This window comes from Vipera ursinii, assembly GCF_947247035.1.
Source record: "Vipera ursinii genome assembly, chromosome: 15".
Lineage (NCBI taxonomy): Eukaryota > Metazoa > Chordata > Lepidosauria > Squamata > Viperidae > Vipera > Vipera ursinii.
In genome coordinates this window covers 5,391,057-5,408,189 of record NC_139528.1, presented here as the reverse complement: position 1 = coordinate 5,408,189, position 17,133 = coordinate 5,391,057, and the positions used below count along the sequence as shown (strand labels likewise).

Sequence of the window (17,133 nt, the reverse complement as noted above, 5' to 3'; positions counted from 1 at the left end):
GGAGGAGAAAGCTTTAGATATGTTCGCCACCTTGGATTATGCATAAAAATGATAACGGTGGGATAAATTAGCAAATAAAAACAATTAAGGAAATAAAAACAAAGAAGCAAAGTCCTCCCCTTTCCCCAGATTTCCTCCAAAACGTCACTCTTGCCCCTCTGTCCTCACTTGCAGCCTGCTGCTCCCCCCCCCAAGGTTAACTGCAGTCCTTGGCCAGCAAAAGAAGGGCCAGGTGCACCCTGGGAAAAAGGGGGCACGTACCTCTGCTGCACCACTTCCAGATCTTCCAACCTCTCCGGCACGTCCATCGTTTCGATCCAGTACTCCCTCTCGCTGATCCAAAGGCTGCAAGCCTCGGCCTCGCTGAACATCTTGTAGAGGTTAAGCGCGTCCTGCAGGGCCTGTCTGCGATGCTCGGCCAGATCCACCAGTTCTTCGTAGCGCTGCTCCAGGGCAGGCAGGCGCCCGTCCACTTCTGGGGAATGGGCAAAGTTGGGGGGCAAGCTGCGGGCCTGCTCGTGGAGGGCATCCAGGGCCGGCCGGTGGTTGTGAATCTCTTCCTCTACGTCCTTGTGCTTCTTGACCAGGCTCTGGGTCGAGTATTCGTCGTGGCCCATGTCAGAGCTGGAGACCAGGCGGAGAATATCAAGCAGCCAGGCCTCCATGTCGTTGGCATCAGCCTGGAACTGGTAAAGGTTGGAGGCTTGGAGAAGACGGCCTTCCCGCTCACTGGACAGGGTCTCCAGCTGTTCCCACTGCTCTTCAATCTCCTGGATGCGCTCGGCCACCTCGGTAGCTCCAAAGTGGCCCTCGGCCACCAGCTGGCGGCCCTCGGCAACGCTCTGCTGCAACGGCCCGGCCCGGCCCGTCATCTCATCACGGAAAGCATTGTGCTTGCTGGTAAGGCGCAGCACGCTCGTCAGGTCCTTGCCGAAGTCATCGGAGGACAGAATCTGGCTCTGCTCGCGGATCCAGGCCTCCTCCTCCCCCATGTCCCAGAAGAACTTCCAGAGGCGGCGCGACTCCTCCAGCTTGGCACGGCGTTGGGCGGCCAAGGCCACCAGTTCCTGATAGCACCGGTTCAGCGTTGCCACTCGCTCTTGGACAAGGTGGGGGTCACAGGGTTTGTATCCTGCAGGGACAGAAAATTGACCTTAGGGCTGGGTTCGCCTGACGCTCTTCGGGAGCTCATTAAACGTCTAAGTCGCTGCATCCGCACAGCAGGCGAAGCTGGCTTTCGCCTGCACAGCTGCAAATGCGTTACCTCGTTAACCAAGTTATTTGCAGACAATCTTGGCTTACAACCACAACTGGGGCCAGAATTGCTGCGGCTAGGCAAGACGATTTCTAAGCCTGATTTGGCAACCTTTTTCTCTCCGAGTTATTACGTGAGTCACTGCGGCTATTAAATGAACCAGGCGGTGCTTGAGCGAATTCGGCCTCTCCAATTGACCTTGGTTATTGGATGCTGGCTGGGAAGGTTGCAAATGGTAGTCACGTGACCCTGGGATGCTGCAACGTCCATGGATAAATGGTGGTTGCCAAGCAATTGAATTGTGATCACGTGAACATGGGGCGCTGTGACAGTCGTAAGCGAGAAGACTGGTCGTAACTCACTTTTCTCCGGTGCCGCTCTGTCTTTGGACCGTCGCTAAACGAATGGTTGTAAGTCAAGGACAATCTGCATTTTACAGATTAATTCATCCATTTTTTTATTTGCACCGCTCATCTCACCTGAATGACTCTGGATGCTTTACAAACAAAAGGTAAGAGATTCTATGAACTCAGCCTAGGAGTTGAGAGATACAGAGCAAGGAGGCAATCTAGCTGGGATTGCAACTGATTTATCTGGAAGTCCTAATGCAGGGAAATCCAACCTTGGTAACGTTAAGATCTGTGGACTTCAAATCTCAGAATTCCCCAGCCAGCCATGCTGGCTGGGGGATTCTTGGACTTGAAGTCCACAAGTCTTAACGTTGTCAAGGTTGGACACCCCTGTCCTAATGTATTTGTTGGCAGTGAACGGCAAAGGCTGGCTTGCAATTAACTTTAATATATCTTAACTTTAATATTGTTTGATTAAGGGTTAGCACCTTCTCCGGGAGTGGCAAAACGTTGAGCCGCAGCACTGATGGCTTTTACCCGTTCGGCTTGGACAGCAATGTCAGCTTCCACCAGAGCGTGGATCTGAAGGAGGTCCTCCACACCGTGCAAATGTTTCCCAAAGTCCTGAGATTGGAGGCGACCCTACGAGGAAAAAAAATATCAATTGACGAGAGAACATCTCTTTTTATTTTTATGACCTGTCGGTGTACGTATTTTCAGGGCAGATGCCAAACACGTGTCTCTTGTAGACTTGGTTTTCCCATTTATACTTCTGGAAATGGGAAAGACACCCCCCCCCCAGCCATGAGTGCGGTTGCATACAGGTAGTTCTCGACTTAGGATCAGTTGGGACCAGAATTTCCACTGCTAGTGACGGAGGTCGTTTAAGTGAGCTGAGTCCACTTTTACAACCTTATTTTTGCCACCATTTAAGCGGTTAACTTCAAACAGCCGCTAAAACGCATGGTTGTAAGCGAAGGACTTCCGGAATATTGTCTCACGAATGAAGGCGAATATACGTGTCCCGGGATAACGTTGCAGGATCCAATCTGGGTCAGTCAGCGGGACCAGAGGCTTTGTCTTCCGAGTTTTCGGATTCCTCCTAGAGTCCAACTTCAGGGATCCTCTCTCTAGCTAGAGGGAAGTTTAGGCTAGAGAGACACGTTCCCGGTGACTGAACCAGATTGGATCCTGAATATTGTCTCCTGGTCAGTTTTTTCATCCACTCCCAATTCGTCTGCCTAACTTCCAAATTACCATTTTCTTTTAAATTAACAAGGTAATTAAATCGTTTACATTTAAAACCTGCTCTCAATTTTGCAAGGCTTGGCTTTTCTTGTAGTGCGTTTGTCCCAGATTTCGGAATGCAATGCAAAAATCTCAAGAGACTGCCATTCTCCCAGAACAGAAAATGCCAGATCTTGGGGAAAGCTGAGATTTGACAGTCTGATGGTATCACAGCTATCTATAGGAAGTCCTCGACTTACAACTTTTCATTTAGTGACCTTTCAAAGTTACAACAGCACTGGGGGGAAAAAGGGACTTATTGCCATTTTTCACATTTATGACTGTTGCAGAACCCCACAGTCACACGATCAAAATTCAGCCACTGGCTCATATTTATGATGGTTGCAGTGTCCTGCGGTCATTTTGTGACCTTCTGACAAGCAAAGTCAATAGAAAAGCCAGATTCACTTTACAATCGTGTTACTAAGGCTTAACAACTGTGTTGAGAAAAGTCATAAAACTCAATAACAACAACAACAACAACAACAGAATTGGATGGGACTTTGGAAATCTTCTAGTCCAGGGGTCCCCAATTCCCGGTCCGTGAACCGGTATAGGCCGCAGCATGCCAGCAAACAAGCAAAGCCCCATCCACGGGATGCAGGCAGCACACAAAACCACACATTCTCCAGTCTGCGAAAAAACTTTCTTCACGGAACCGGTTCCTGATGCCCAAACTCTTGGGGACCTCCTATTTCAGACAAATGGTTGTCCAACCCGTTCTTAAAAACTTCCAGTGTTGGAGCATTCACAACTTCTGGAGGCAGGCTGTTCCGCTGATTAATTGTCCTAACTGTCAGGAAATTTCTCCTTAGTTCTAGGTTGCGTCTCTCCTTGAATAGTTTCTATCCATCCACTTAAAAATAAGTTTTTAAGAAGAGACTGGACAGCCATTTGTCTGAAATGGTATAGGGTTTCCTGCCTTAGCAGGGGGTTGGACTAGATGACCTCCAAGGTCCCTTCCAACTTACTATTATTATTATTATTATTATTATTATTATTATTATTATTATTATTATTATTATTATTATTATTATTAAAGTCTTGCTTAACCACAGAAATTTTGGGCTCAATTTAAGTTGAGGACTATCTATGTCGGCAAACCCCTGAACTGGATGAAATTGGAGCAAACAGATTCCTGTTTCTTTTGGTGTATTTTGGTAATCCCAAGTTAAAATGATTGATACGGTTCCTTAAGGACCGTTCCTAGACCACCTTCTCCTCCTCCTCCTCCATCCTTCAAGCGTCATCCGTCGATCTCCTGGCCTGCTTACCTTCATTTCTTCCAACCAATCCATGAGGTAGGTCAAGTCCTGGAGCATCTTCTGCAGCTCAAAATGGAGCAGGAGGCGTTCGCGCCGCGCAGCCACCAGTTCCCGGAGGTAGTCCCAGAGCCGCACCACGTTATTCTTGCGGGCCAGCACCCGCTTGATGTCGTGGTAGCCCTCTGCCTCCAACTCATCGGCCACGGCATTCACAGCCGTCACACGCTCGTTGTAAGCCACAATGTCTGTCTCGATGGCTTCATGTTTGCGCACGGCAGCCTCCACTGCTGAAATATCTGAGCCAAAGTTATCCTGCAGGGGGTTGGAGGGTTTGGGGGAGAGAGGCAGAGAATGGGTTATCATCCTTCAGGGAAGGTATTTATTTATTTATTTATATCCTGCCTTTTGTTATTTTTTAGAAATAACTCATGGCAGCAAATATTTCTGATACCTTTCTCCTCCTATTTTCCTCACACCCCTGTGAGGTGCATTGGGCTGAGTAGGAGCGATAGGCCCAGTGTCATGCAGCCAAGCTTTCATGTCTTAAGGTGGGACTAGAACTCATCATCTCCTAGTAATTGGCCCAAAGTCACCCAGCTGGTTTTTGTGCTAAGGTAGGACTAGAACGCACCACCTCCTGGTGATTGGCCCAAAGTCAGACAGCCGCTTTCATGCCTAAAGCGGGACTAGAATTCTTGGTTATTGGCCCAAATCACTCAGCTGGCTTTCATTCCTAAAACAGAACTAGAACTCACAGTCGCCTAGTTTCCAAGCCAGCAGCTTAACGACCAGAACTGTCTCCCTGTCTGTCCCATATCCAACTAGATCAATAATCGGATGTGGGATAGCAAGGAGATCAATAAGCAGGAGGCTACGTGAGGGATGAATAAGAGCTGGGAAGCGTAAAGCGTTTGGTGGGCTTCTATGAAGGAGAGGGAACATTTCATTAAAGTGACACCCCCAGGCCCACAAACAAGGCTATTGTGCTTTGTGGAGCTGCTTTGTCTTTCTGGCCATCAAATGTCAAACAACCCCAAGGCTCACCCAAGGGATTTTGCTGCCTGGGGATAAAGAACAGGACGGCAACCCTCTCTGTTCTCTACACAGAAACATTTAAGATACACGATGCAATTTCACTTCTGAGTAAGATCAGGAAGATAAGCAGCTAAACTTCGGTAGACACCAGCGGACTGATGACATTTGAGAACAGCTTCCGGGGGCTTTCTCAAATTGAAGAAAAATCCACGTTTTTTAATTTAAAAGAACGGGTGACCTCTTGTGATATTTCCCACTTCCCAGCATCCTTACGTAAAACAAGGGAAGGAGACACCCGGCACTAGAAATGAAGTCTTGGCATTAAGATGTTCCCAGCTGTCTTGCTCTTGTTAAATGCTGGCAACAAGGACAGGTGAAGTCCATCCACTTGGCATCGAACCCCCACCCCTGCTTCGATGCAAAGTGGAATTCAGAGTCTTGTGAAACCTCAGGGAATATCCAGGTGAGGCTTTTCACCTGCCATTGGGCCAGGTAGATCTTTCCATTTCCCCAGGACCGACCTGGGAGACGAGGCGCTGGTTTTCACTCAGCCAGGTTTCACGCATGGCTGCTTTGCGATCAAAGCGAGCTGTCAGCTGTTCCAGTTTCTCTTGTCGAATCAATTCATTGCGCAAAGCCAGTTCCCGCTCGTGCTCTGCCTTTTCCAGACGCTCCCAGCCCTGCAGACAGTTTGGTGGAGAGAGAAAATAATTGATATATTGGAAACCTGAATGGGTGAAGAAAAAGGAAGGTTTCGAAGCTGCAGGATTTCATTATGGCATCTCAGGGACAAAGTACATTTGACATGTTCAGAAGCCCTATTTTTCAAAACCAAGTTAAAATTACAGCCTCCTGTCTTGGCCTTAACCATAACCCAGATTTCAGAGCGTGGATTAGTCTAGTAATCATTAATCACGATTAGCTGATAGCTTCCACTGGAATCCAGAAGCACTGGCTCTTGATTTTTAATGTATTCTGGGAACTTTTCCCCTATTAGTATTATTTGCTTTGTTTTATTTGTTTAACGGGCTGCTCTAGTCTTCCAAATGAAAATCAGGGTGGCGGTTTCTGAAAAGACGCAAAGGGATACATCAGGATATATTTATTTTATTTTATTTATTTTAATTCCATTTATATCCCGCCCTTCTCCGAAGACTCAGGGCGGCTTACAAGCTTAGCAGTAACCTTCATTCTATATATATATATTGGGATTTTTCTAAAGACTGGCCTTTTCCTGTATAGAAGAGGCAATAAAAGGCAGGATGGATAACAGAGAGGATCACACTTTTTATTAAGTCATAAAAGATGGTTTACAACCTCCCAGGGCCGGGTTCACTAACCTAACCAAACAAAACAACATCACGCCTGATAGCGCAAAGTGCAAAATGTAGCCGGGATCCGATTGGCTGAGTGAGAAACACAGCCCTCCCACCCCTGCAGGCAGTTGACGGCATGTGCCCCTTTGCAAATGGACTATCTCACCTTGTTGATGTCGGAAATCAGCCTTCCTTCCCGCGGTGTGTAAACTTTCTGATTGTTGGCTCTCATTTTACTCTGGATGGTGAAGAGCAGGACTTCGAGATTCCCCTTCTCTGTGAATCTAAGCGTGAAATAAAATATTTTAGTTAATAATTGTTAACTAAAAAAAAACAGCTAAGGTGTAAACATGCACGTTTCTAAATGCAGGCAGCTGCTTAACACAGGGCCTCTCCATTAATACCACTTTACAATGCCTTGGTAAGGCCACACCTGGAATACTGCATCCAGTTTTGGTCACCACGATGTAAAAAAGATGTTGAGACTCTAGAAAGAGTACAGAGAAGAGCAACCAAGATGATTAGGGGACTGGAGGCTAAAACATATAGGGAACGGTTGCTGGAATTGGGTATGTGTAGTTTAACGAAGAGAAGGGTGAGGGGTGACATGATGGCAGTGTTCCAATATCTCAGGGGCTGCCCCAAAGAAGAGGGAGTCAAGCTATTCTCCAAAGCACCTGAAGGCAGGACAAGAAGCAACGGATGGAAACTAGTCAAGGAGAGAAGCAACCTGGAACTAAGGAGAAACTTCCTGACAGTTAGAACAATTAACCAGTGGAACAACCTGCCTCCAGAAGCGGTGAATGCTCCAACACTGGAAGTTTTTAAGAAGAGACTGGACAGCCATTTGTCTGAAATGGTATAGGGTTTTTTGCCTGAGCAGGGGGTTGTACTAGATGACCTCCAAGGTCCCTTCCAACTACTACTACTACTTCCAACTACTACTACTACTTCTTCTTCTTCTTCTTATTATTATTATTATTATTATTATTATTATTATTATTATTATTATTATTATTATTATTATTATTATTATTATATTATTATTATTATTATTATTATTATTATTATTATTATTATTATTATTATTTCCTGGCGTGAGACACTATGGGGATTTTTAGGAAGATCACCATATTTCTGGGACTGCCGACAAACCTGTTGACACTTACTTAGGTGGCTTCTCCACAGTGCGATAGGTATTAAAAGCCTGCAGCTGATTCTGCACTCCACTCAGGCAGTTAGCCAGCTTCCGGTCATTCAAGGTCAAGATGGTCTGCTCAATCCACTGCAGAAGATCCGACGCCAGAGTCTCGTACTTCTCTATGAGCTTGTCGGCTTCAATGGCGTGGTCCAGTACCTGCCCCCCCACAAAAAACAAACAAACCCCGAGTTATCCAGTTGCTTTGGGAAGACCTTGAGAAGACCTTCTTTGGAAGATGTACAGATAGTCCTCGACTTACAAGAATTGGGACCAGAATTTCCATGGCTAAGCGTAGTGGTTATTAAAGAGAGTCACACCTGATCGTACGACTTTTTCTTTTCTTTTCCCCATGGTTGTTTAGCGAATCACTGCAGTCACTAAGTGAACCGGGCAGACAATTGAGCAAAGGCAGCTTCCCCCACTGGCTTTGCTCGTGGGGAAGGTCACCAAGGGTGATGGCATGATCCTGGCATGCCGCAATCTTCATCGATCTGTGCAGATTGCCAAGCAGGGGGATGCTGCAATGGTTGTTAAGCGTGAGGATCAGTCACTTTCTTCAGTGGCATTGTGACTTTGGTTGCAAGTACTACTTATACACCTAGGCCAGTGATGGCGAACCTTTTAGAGACCGAGTGCCCAAACTACAACCCAAAACCCGCTTATGAATCGTCGGGTGCCGGGTGGGCGTGGCCCATTGGGTAGGCGTGGCTGTGGTGGTAACGGCAGACTGGGTGGGACTAAAAACTTCAATCAATCAATTCCAACTTTGCGAGATCTTTTTTTCCTGTGAGAAGTTGAAATTGATTGAACCTTTTTTTTTTTGCACATGGTAGCGGAGGCCTAAAGCAAAAAGGTTTTTATAAAACACAGCTGAAGGCCTAGGACTGGGGCGACAGCCCACATGCCCTCAGAGACGGCTCTGTGTGCCGCCGGTGGCACATGCGCCATAGGTTCACCACCACTGACCTAGGCTTTAAAGACCCACAGTTAGTTAGTTAGTTAGTTAGTTAGTTAGTTAGTTAGTTAGTTAGTTAGTTAGTTAGTTTATTTATTTATTTATTTATTTATTTATTTATTTATTTATTTATTTATTTATTTATTTATTATTGGGACTTATATGCCGCCCTATCTCCCGAAGGACTCAGGGCGGCTAACAACAGTAACATATAATAAATACAGAAGTTAAGATAAAAAATTAAAATTAAAGGCCTCTGTACAATAAATTAAAATTAAAATAAATTAAAAGTTAAGAGTTAAAAATTAAAAAACATAATTAAAAAATTAAAAACAGTTGGTGGCTTAACCCACCAGAAGCCCACCAAATGACGTCCCTCTTCCAGCTCTCATTTGCCCTGGATCTCCTGTTCCCCCACCCCTCAACGTGGCGCGCACACGTTCACTTGCTCAGCCCTCCTGCTTGGTACCTTTCCAATCCGCTTCCCTTCCACAGCCAAGGCCTTCATCTTGGAGAAGTAGTGGTAGTAGGTGGCCACATAAGTGATGATGGATTTCTCATCAGGTTGATCGACATTCACGTCTGGTGGGAAGCCGAGGAGAAAAGAGGTGGCAAGAGAGAAACAAAAGATTTAACACTTCACCCTTTCGGTTCCCACTCAAGCGCCACGCAGAAGGCAGAAGCAACTTTAAAGGCTTGCCTCCTAGTTGCTAAACCTAGTTTATTTTTTATTTTATTATGAAACTTATTTATTATTATTAGTTGCTAGACTTTCTACTTATCTGCATGGAAAAAAAAATCGCCAAATTTCCTAGAGTTGTCTAAACCTGGGGCGGCAGCTGCTCAAGAGACAGAAGGTCTATGTTTCCATCCTCACTTTTGCCCAGTTGGGCAGGACCAGACTTTGGTGCGTGTTGTTGGATCAACCCTCCCAGAAGGAGATGTGAGGGAAGGTGAGCATTTTTCAAATGGTGATGCTGAGCAAAATGACTTTGTATTGGCTGGTTTCTCCACCCAGCTGGATCTGCTTCCTCTGCAAAGCTAGCTAAGTCGATGCAGTGCAAATTCTCTACTTAGCTGGCAGAATTGGCCTAATATTCTCCACTGATCCCTCACGGGCCAATCAAAACAAGTCTTGAACAGTGTTCCTCAATCTTGATAACTTGGAGATGTGCGATCTTCAATTCCCAGAATTCCTCAGCCAACCAAACTGGTCAGGAAATTCTGGGAATTGAAATCAAACGTCTTTCCAAACTGGCCAGATGGAGAAATCTAGAACCTAGAACCTACAGATACGGAGTTTGTACCTTTTCAAAGATCTTTGACCAGAAGTCCTATCATCCCAAGCTGTTGACCCAGCTAGCTGAGGCAGATGGATCTCAAAGGCCAGATAGATATGGAAGGAAGCAACTATCCCGGTTCTCCTTTTTTGGTGCACGTATATTCATTTTTAATATGATTTGCTTTCTTCCTGTACTGCCTGTATCAGAACAGCTAGCTGCATCTTAAGGCTGGAAGCTATTTGCTCTAGAATAGGATCCAACCACTGCCCAGAAGCAGTAGAGATCCAATCCGAACAAAAGACTCAAGGAAAAACAAACTAGCTGGACCCACCTTCAGGATCCAAGAGTTTGGTAAGGCCCAGCTCCTTTTCAGCCACATTGAAGGCATTCTGGAGATTGTAATGTGCGTTACATTTCTTCAAGGTATCGATGTCTATCAGGTCTGGCCTGTTGAGGACACACGAGATGAAAACACATGTATGCAGATATATATGGAAGGAGTGACCTTCTAGGTGAGAACCACAAATTCAAAAAGTTTGGCCTTGCCTCAAAAAGTTTGAGGCACCAGGCTAGAAAGTGGGGGACCATGAGTTCAAGTTCCATCACCCAGCTGGCTCTGAGCCAATCGCCAGGAGATGGTGAGTTCTAGTCCCGCCTTAGGCATGAAAGCCAGCTGGGTGTCTTTGGGCCAATCGCCAGGAGACGGTGAGTTCTAGTCCCGCCTTAGGCATGAAAGCCGGCCGGGTGTCTTTGGCCCAATCGCCAGGAGACGGTGAGTTCTAGTCCCACCTTAGGCATGAAAGCCGGCTGGGTCTCTTTGGGCCAATCGCCAGGAGACGTTGAGTTCTAGTCCTGCATTAGGCATGAAAGCCAGGTGGGTGACTTTACGCCAGTCCTCCTCTCTCAGCCCAACCCACCGCACAGAGTTGTGGTGGGAAAAATAGGAGGAGAGAGTTTTGATCGTCGCCTTGCATTATTTGTAAAAATAACAAAGGTGGGACACAAATAAATAAAATACACATATGCGTATATTATATGTATAAGTATATTGTTACAAATGACCTGTGTTTGTGGACAATTGCGTTGAAAGCCAGGCCATCTCGCCAGCTTGTGGTAAAGTTGTGGACATTCACATTTGGGTACCTGTAAGAGAGCAGAAGAGATGACCTTCCTTTACTCATTTTGCTTTATTCCTGCCAGAGACATTAATCTCTCCACGAAGGCAGAGCTCCCTAATTTTTTTTCCTTCCAGGGACCATTTCATTCATCAAAAATTCTGAGGAGCATCACATAAACCAGTAGACATTGTAGCAAATATGATTCCCAGATCCCCAGAGGTTAGAATCAAATACAAAGTAAATATTTTTCTTTTTAAAATGTACATAAAAAGTTAAAAAAAAATTAAAACACACACACACACACACACACACACACACACATTAAGGTCTTGCAAAATCACCCAACGACTTTACCGTTTTGACTGGAAAACCAGCAAGGTCTGATGACCAGTGAAACGTGGATAGACAGACAGAGAGACAGACATATACACTGCACACTCATATGTACCCATAGAGATCATCTGCAATATAAATGCAGATTTACAGTCATTCCAAAGGTTGGAGGCACAACATAACGAATGTAAACCAGAAAACCTAACCTTAAGTTACTCATACTTAAGTGGTGAATGCTGCAACACTGGAAGTTTTTAAGAAGAGACTGGACAGCCATTTGCCTGAAAGGGTATAGGGTTTCCTGCCTGAGCAGGGGGTTGGACTAGATGACCTCCAAGGTCCCTTCCAACTACTACTACTTCTTCTTCTTCTTCTTCTTCTTCTTCTTCTTCTTCTTCTTCTTCTTCTTCTTCTTATTATTATTATTATTATTATTATTATTATTATTATTATTATTATTATTATATTATTTTATTGTTGTTGTTGTTGTTGTTGTTGTTGTTTATGTGTCGGAAGCACCAAAGTGCTTTGGTGGTGGTTTCCCACTGTTGCCCAGGGGATGCCCTGTTGGGAGCTCCTTTCACATTCCCGTGAAGGTGCCCACCAAAGTGCTTCTCATCTATCTACTCACGGTCACCTGCTTTCGAACTGCCAGGTCAGCAGGAGCTGGAGTGAGTGAGTGACAGGAGCTCACCCTGTCCTGCAGCAGCAACCAGGTCTCGAACGCTAGCCTGCCAATCGTCAGCCCAGCGTTCTGAGGCACCACGTGAGGCACCACGCTCACAGCTTAAGTTGTATTTTGCAACCTGATACTCCTGCCTGGCAGCTTGAAACTTCTTCCTTGTAGTTTTAACAACACCGGTTTTGCAGTGTCCTTGTAGTAGTCTTACTTGAGGTGGGATTTCCGGATTCTTGAATTTTCAGAATGCTTTCAACTCGCCTGGCCGTTGCTAAGAACTCTGGGAATGTAAGTCCCGCACAGATTAAGGAAGATAGCTCATTTACCATCTCTTTTTTTTAAAAAAAAAATAGTTCCAACACTAAGGTGCCTTAAGCAAATTCAGAAAAAAAATGCTTAGAAATATTTCCCAGAGCTTCTGGCACACCTCTCCTTTTCCGGAAGCTTAGATCCCTTCTTCCCTGGTTTCCTACATCACTAATTCTTGATGGAAAGCAAGATAGGAGAGTCCCAGTTAAGGGTTAGCCAGGAAGGAGAGAATCCCCTACAAGCGTCACCCTGTTTATCCTCTTACCCAGCTGTTTTCATCTGACACCAAAGCAGGAGGGCATCTTTTGCTGACTTTTTCTCCTTGTTATCCTCCGTCTCCACGCTGATATCTTGGATCTGCAAGAAAAAAGATCGAAAGAGAACCTCGGTTGATCAGAATCACTCACGGTCCGTGTGAGTGCGTGTTATCTTTTTTTTTTTTTTTTTGCTTTTCTTTTAAAGTAAGAACGATGAAAACCAGAAAAAAAACATCCAGGAAAACACCACGCCAGGCAAAAAGGAAGAAAGACATCCCGATCTCGCTTAACGAGCGCAAATCTAGAAGAAAAAAAAATTGACAGCACTGATGCTGTTTGTGTGCTATTTTGCATCGTTTATTATAAAAGGAGGGCAACAATGGTAAACCTCCCCCCTTAATAGGGAACTGCTTAAAAAAGGTTCTTCTGTCCCTCAACACTGCGGGAGGGACCTTAGAGGTCATCTAGTCTAACTACGTGCTAGGTGACAGTCTCCCATAAGCTGACAATTGACACTTCTTCCTTGCAGCTTGAAACTTCCTCCTTGTAGTTTTTAACACGCTGGTTTTGTTCCTGCCCTCTGGAAAAACAGAAAATAAATCCACTCCCTGGGGTGTGTGACCATCCTTCAGATATTTCAGAATGACTTCCCCCCTTAATCATTTACCCCACAGGCTAGACACACCCTGAATCATTTAATTATTCTTCCATCATGAGAACTAGAAACTTGATTTTGATAGGAAAGTTACAGCAAGAGCCTCCATTTCAATCTTTTGGCTCCCATTCTTCCTGCGGAATGTCCTCAGCGGTGCTGTATCCCTCGGAGGCAAAAGAATGAAGGGTAGGGGGTGGGGTGGGGGGGAACATTCTGGAACTTACCTGGAAACGGAGGATAATCGTCCAGATGAGGCCCAGTGTGAGTCGGTGGTTGCCATCCACAATATCGTGGGAGCCCATGTTTTCCAGGTGGACTCGCTGTTCCTTTAAAAACTGGAGGGCTTTGTCCACATTCTCCAGGCAGTGTATCCGCATTCGGCCCTTGGTTGGCTTGGGCTGAGGAGAAGGGAAAAAAGCAGGCTATAATTTCCCCTAAGGACAGGTCGAAAGCGTTCTGCATTTCACTAAGCCTGTTTACACACCTGGAAAAGCCTTTTCCAAAGTTAAAGGTTTCTCAACCTCAGCAAGGTTTAAGATGGGTGGACCTCAACTCCCAGAATTCCCTAACCAGCGGGCGTATAGCCATGCTATTAACAGAGTGAGCGCCTGTTACTCATCCCAGCTTCTGCCAACCTAGCAGTTCGAAAGCACGTAAAAAAATGCAAGTAGAAAAATAGGGACCACTCCTAGGGAAGGTAACAGCGTTCCGTGCGCCTTTGGCGTCTAGTCATGCCGGCCACATGACCATGGAGACATCCTCGGACAAGCGCTGGCTCTTCGGCTTTGAAACGGAGATGAGCACCAGCCCCTAGAGTCGGAAACGACTAGCACACATGTTCGGGGGAACCTTTACCTTTACCTTTTATGACCATAATAAAGATGTAGACCTGATGTGAGTCTTTCAGCATCTCGTCCCAGCTTCTGCCAACCTAGCAGTTCAAAAGCACGTAAATATGCAAGTAGAAAAATAGGGACCACTCCGGTGGGAAGGTAACAGCGTTCCGTGCGCCTTTGGCGTCTAGTCATGCCGGCCACATGACCACAGAGACATCCTTGGACAAGTGCTGGCTCTTCGGCTTTGAAACGGAGATGAGCACCGGCCCCTAGAGTTGGAAACGACTAGCACGCACATGCGGGGGAACCTTTACCTTTACCTTTATAGCCATGCTGGTCTGTTCCAGCAAACGAAGGCTACTGTGTTCCCACAATGTGCTTTAACAAGACCAATCGACATCTAACAACAGCAATAGCACTTAGACTTACGTATCACTTCACAGTGCTTTACAGCCCCTCTCTAAGCGGTTTCACAGAGTCAGCCTATTGCCCCCAACAATCTGGGTCCTCGTTTTACCCACCTCGGAAGGATGGAAGGCTGAGTCAACCTTGAGCCAGTCAGGACCAAATTCTAGGCAGTGGGCAGAGTTAGCCTGCAATGCTGCATTCTAACCATATACCTTTGCAGAAGACACTAATGTGAGCTATTATTACTCTGGTAAAATCTAAACTGTTGGATCAGTTTATGGCTCAGCAAGGGAGCCGTAGTGGTTTGCGCAATCAGGCTAGATAGAAATTAGGAGACAGAGAGTTCTAATCAGCTGCGTGACCTTGGGCCAGTCACCTTGTCTCAGTCCTAGAAAGGAGGCAATGGCAAGCCACTTCTGAAAAACCTGGCCAAGAAAACTTCTCCAGGCAGTTTCCGAGCATCAGATACAATTGAATGGGGAGAAAAAAAATATCTTGCAGCTCCTGAAAAGCTAAAGTTGCCACACCACTTCACTTCAGAAGCTGAACGAAGGATTCTACGTACACGGCTTCTTAAACAACAACAACAACAACAACAATAATAATAATAAAGTTGGAAGCTAATTAATTATACAGCATCCTTCCTTATTGCTGTAATCGTACTGCTGAAGTCAGGAATGGAAGCTGCCCAGCGCCAGCTCTAAGTGGAGTGGCCTATCATAAAATTATAAATCAGTAAATACAGTGAGAATCTCCAGCTACAGCCAGCCACTCATTCACAAAAGAGGCGCGAGGCTGCATTTTGCATATAGATGAAGACTAGGGCCGCTCACGAGACAAGCTTAACTGGGTCAAGGAGGGGTTGGCGTGTTGTGCAAACAACGCAAGCAAAGCAGTCGCCTGGATCGGTTTAAATTCCAAAGGCGGCTTTTCTAGACATCCCGTCTCTATGCCTTTCATTTGTTTCCTGCTGTTAAATACAGATAGTCCTTGACTTACAAAAACTCACTTAATGACTTTCTTGCGCTTATAACAGAAATTTTGGGGCTCAATTGTGGCCGTAAGTCGAGGACTACCTGTAGAGGGGAGGACTATGGAGGTCTTCAAGAACAAATTGGACAGCCATTGGTCTGGGATGCAATAAGAACTCCTGCCTTGGGCGGGGATGGGTGGGGGTGGACTAGAAGACCTCCAAGACCCCTTCCAGCCCTAGGATTCTACGGTTTAGCAAGCCCCGATTTTGTTCACAATGAGACCAGCCCCACGGATCTTTGCCTTTCCTTGAATTTGTTTCTTCCTTCCTTACGCTTGAGGAAGTAAAAACCTGAGTCCAAACTGGCTCTCCCGTTTGACCCATCCCCTACTTCCAACCCAGCCTTTGCAATCCGGTCTTGCCAACCAGGTTGCACCAGCCAGGAAGCCGGTTTAACCGCCTTCCCACCTCTAGCCCAGACCGAGCTGTCGGAAGAATTTGGTCTGCTTGTCATTGAGGGTTTTTTTTTAAAAAAAAACAACCAAAAAAAACAGAGGGAGGGGTGGATGAGACAGCCCCTCCCAGTCCAGGAATTCCTTCCCTGCTTGGCAAACCGCAGCGGAAAAGAATGGAGAAGGAAGTGGATGGAAAGTTGGCAGGCCCCAAGCAGGTATGGGGGAATTGAGAAGAGAGATGTGGGCTCAGACCAAAGAAATTGCACCACGTTCCACAAAGGGGCTTGCGACATCTCGGTTTGCGTGAAAACAACGGGAAGGGAAGGAACTAGCGAATTTCCTCCTCTGGGAGGTCAATAGGAAAGAGAGTAGTCACCAATCCTTATCCTCTCCTTAACTGTCAGCTTTGTGGACTTCCTAGCCTGCATTCTGATGCTTCTAGTTGGGTAGCTACAAGCAGGACCACGAAAAGGACACCGTTGGGTTGTCCCGGCCTTTGGAAATGCACTGCCAGTCACCAATTGCCAGGTGGGGAAAAAAAACTGTTGCAGGTAGTCCTCGTCTTACAGCCCATTCATTTAGCAACTATTCAAAGTTACAACAGCACTGGAAAAAGTGACTTTGCAAAACTGGCCCTCGCCCTAACAGCCGTTGCAGCATCCCCACAGTCACGCGATCAAAATGTGGGCATAACATGACCACGGAGATGTCCTCGGACAAGCGCTGGCTCTTCGGCTTTGAAACGGAGATGAGCACCGGGCCCTAGAGTCGGAAACGACTAGCACGCATGTGCGGGGGAACCTTTACCTTTACCTTGTTTACAGAATAAGCATGAGACTGTGTTTGCCCAACCAGCTAAGCCAAAAACTGAACCACAACTTGACACCTTGGAGGGTTGAATGACTCCAAGCTTATGCCTCAAACTATGACAGCAGAAAGCTCCAGCCCGCTGGTGAAATTCGGCTTCCTGGGGTCTTTTTTCAAAATCACTTCTCCTGCTTACAAACCTATTTACCTGTCTGGGGCTCTCCAAGATGGGAATGAAATTGCAGGCACTCCTCCACTTACAATTGCTCATTTAACCACAGTTTGAAGTTACTACGGCCTCAGGAAAAGCGACCGATGATCCATCTTTGAAGTTAGGACCATTGCACCATCTTGGG

General features: G+C 46.0%; 1 protein-coding gene across 1 annotated transcript in view; it reads right to left on the bottom strand.

The window, feature by feature from the left end:
- SPTBN2 (spectrin beta, non-erythrocytic 2) overlaps positions 1–17,133 on the bottom strand; it is a 66,812-nt gene that overhangs the window by 33,159 nt on the left and 16,520 nt on the right. Inside the window, 11 exon segments of the mRNA XM_083374334.1 lie at positions 262–1,132; positions 2,094–2,247; positions 4,167–4,469; positions 5,714–5,872; positions 6,675–6,792; positions 7,678–7,865; positions 9,134–9,246; positions 10,279–10,394; positions 11,010–11,090; positions 12,652–12,743; positions 13,523–13,696. Coding sequence (XP_083230460.1) covers positions 262–1,132; positions 2,094–2,247; positions 4,167–4,469; positions 5,714–5,872; positions 6,675–6,792; positions 7,678–7,865; positions 9,134–9,246; positions 10,279–10,394; positions 11,010–11,090; positions 12,652–12,743; positions 13,523–13,696 — 2,369 coding nt within the window.